The sequence below is a fragment of the Ochlerotatus camptorhynchus genome, unplaced genomic scaffold (assembly GCF_037179485.1).
Source record: "Ochlerotatus camptorhynchus isolate MF236.1 unplaced genomic scaffold, CSIRO-AGI_Acam_v1.1 ptg000277l, whole genome shotgun sequence".
Taxonomy (NCBI): domain Eukaryota; kingdom Metazoa; phylum Arthropoda; class Insecta; order Diptera; family Culicidae; genus Ochlerotatus; species Ochlerotatus camptorhynchus.
The window spans coordinates 1,429,574-1,432,151 of NW_027040766.1; the positions used below are offsets into that span (position 1 = coordinate 1,429,574).

Below are 2,578 nucleotides of genomic sequence, written 5' to 3' on the forward strand. Positions count from 1 at the left end.
CCACCCAATTTACGGCTAATGTTCAATTACAATCTTCTCTAAATTAATTTCACGGGATCTCAACACCATCTCGACACCTGACAATCAATGCCATCGAAATTGCACACATCAAATCTCTCCCGCCCAATCTCCTTTGCCACAACAACTAATTATCGAAACACATGTCCCTACCAGACCGATAAGCGTTTTTATTATGATCGATGACATGCAGCTACCGGAACAGTAAGCCCACTCCTTCACTCACTGCAAGGCGTGATGACGTGCTCTCTCGCGCTGATAACGAAACCACCCCAACGATGTAGTTACTGTCAAACTTTTTTTTTTTATTTTTTTTTTCTCCAACGGTTCCAACCTTACAGCTAACTTAAACCATAGTGTGGACCAGAACCCACGCGCGGTGGTTCGAGACGCGAGCGAACACATCTGGGAAGCCCATTCCGCATGGGATTCCCCACGAGACGACTCCCTGCAGTTCACCACCGTGCAGCAGTGGACCGCCGGCATCTCCCAAGCAAGTGCCACGTCCCATAGGGCTCGACGAGCAGATCACATTGTCGTTAATGCGGCCGTCGTAGGGAGCTTCGAAGCGCACTTTACATTCGGTGTTGGAGATGATATTCACCGGGACGTACTGCAGCCAATCCGGGAAGGTCGGGTTATCCATCTGCGGATTGGAAACGGGATCGCGTAAGTAACGTACTGAAACTGCTAGTCATCTAGTGAACTTACCGCGCGACGACCCCATCCGGACACCAATGCTCCATAGGCAATCGAAACGTATTCACTGGACATCTGCACTGCCATGATGGTTTGGCTCAGTAGGAATGGGTTGCGAACTCGCATAACGGACACATCATTAGACAGGGTGAATTCATCGAAGTTGGGATGAACGACGATGCGGTCGACCTGGTGGTACGATCCACCTCGGGTTAGACTCTTGCTACCAGCCATGACAGTGATTCCGGCTGGTACCTTACCCTGAGCGCAAGATGCGGCAGTGATGATCCAACGGTTATTGAGAACCGAGCCACCGCAGAAATGAGCATTGTTCGACGAGGTACGGAGCGAAACCTGGTACGGGAACTGTCCTTCCTCAGCATCGATACCTCCGGCAATACGGCCATCCGGTTGCTGGGTTTTCAGCACGGCTGCCAAGAAGAGTTCCAAATTCAATGTGGTTCTACGAGATGGCAGTTGAATACTTACGGCTGGCAGCAGCCACGGCTAGGAACAAGCAAGCGACTAGAGCACTGGATTTGAACATCTCGGCAGATCTTCTGGTATGAAAGCCGGTTTCGCCGGTGGCTTTTATAAAATCGACTTATCACGGTAGACGGTAGATATCTCCAGACTCTCGCGTGCGATTAGGTTAAGCTTAGATCAGCAAACCAGACCCCACCAAAACGCAGCCATCACGTCTTATCGCTATGCAATTGTCCAAGGTTATCACATGGCTCAATTGGCGAAAAATTCCATTGTGTTTTATTAGGCGATCACACGAGCCGGGTCGAATTGGCCATTATCGCTAGGAATATTCAAAATCGAAAGACGAACAGCTGCCGTTTTTTTTTGCGAAGTGGTTAGGTACACCCAAATCAAAGGGTGAATAAAGCAAATGTGAGTATGAGTTTTTAAGATAATTCGTATGCCTTTCTTTTTTAACGTAATAGCAGTACATACAACAGTCTGTAATATTTAGACCATCACTAGGGTTAACGTTTGGATAGGAGTCACTTGTACATTTTCCGACTGGGTGTAAGTATTATGGTGTTCTACCACGGTGCGTTATCCGTTTATTGCATTTCCGAATCGGCAGTGTCATTTACTATGTACAACTAGGTTATCGGCTTCTGATTACATAATAACGATAAGGTACAGGTACAGGTAGAGTTAGATTTTCGGCCAGCTGACCTACCTGAGCAATAAAGCATGTTTCACTTATAATCTATAGTCGCACTTAAGCAGCTCTATCTTGGGATTTTTTTAACGTGAGAAAAATAGCATGTTGTCACAGTTCATCATTTCATAACAATTATTCATGAAAAAATACGAACTTTGAGTGAAATTCAAAATAGCCGCTGCTGCTAATCAAGCCTACAGCATCCCCAGTCAAATTGCTAGTTTTCTTCATCTTCGATTGAACAGAATGGGAGGCGATTGGGATGATTAATATCCTTTTCGATCAAATCCACTCCGTTGAGAAACCTTATAGTAGTAAAATCGATCGAAACAGATAGGACCTTTTGAAATATTAATGTAAAATTCTTCTGTGAATTTACTAAATACCCCATTTTTGGTAACGGGGTCATGTGATCAGAGCACAGTTTTTTTTGTTTTTTTTTTTTTTTTGGTTTTCCGTGCTGAGCACCAATGCAACCGACGCCAGGGAGGCAGCTCCCGCACCTGAACCCTACTTATCGACCCATCAACTCATGAACCGGGGACCAACGGCTTTACTTCCTTTCCGCAGGAAGGCGTGATCAGAGATGTTATGCCTCAGAACATCCCGGCGGCGCCGACTTTGATTGAACCCAGACCTGCTGGGGTGAGAGGTAATCCCGCTTACCACTACACCCCC

At 46.3% G+C, this 2,578-nt stretch overlaps 1 protein-coding gene across 1 annotated transcript; it reads right to left on the minus strand.

Annotated features, from left to right (window-relative positions):
* Nucleotides 1–314: 314 nt before the first annotated feature.
* LOC135706397 (chymotrypsin-2-like) lies at nt 315–1,299 on the minus strand. Its single transcript, XM_065228004.1, has 3 exons — nt 1,207–1,299; nt 730–1,148; nt 315–664 (listed from the first exon to the last, which is right to left on the minus strand). Exons 1-3 carry the CDS (start codon nt 1,262–1,264, stop codon nt 365–367), a joined length of 777 nt encoding a protein of 258 aa, XP_065084076.1. The 5' UTR covers nt 1,265–1,299; the 3' UTR covers nt 315–364.
* Between the last annotated feature and the right edge of the window lie 1,279 nt (nt 1,300–2,578).

What these genes read in the sequence shown, in the direction of transcription:
- LOC135706397 (XM_065228004.1), bottom strand. Translation starts at nt 1,264, where the DNA reads ATGTTCAAATCCAGTGCTCTAGTCGCTTGCTTGTTCCTAGCCGTGGCT. An exon ending in AGCCGTGGCTGCTGCCAGCC is followed by an intron (nt 1,149 to 1,206) that starts GTAAGTATTCAA and finishes TCTTCTTGGCAG; the next exon opens with CCGTGCTGAAAACCCAGCAA. An exon ending in CCGGATGGGGTCGTCGCGCG is followed by an intron (nt 665 to 729) that starts GTAAGTTCACTA and finishes TCCAATCCGCAG; the next exon opens with ATGGATAACCCGACCTTCCC.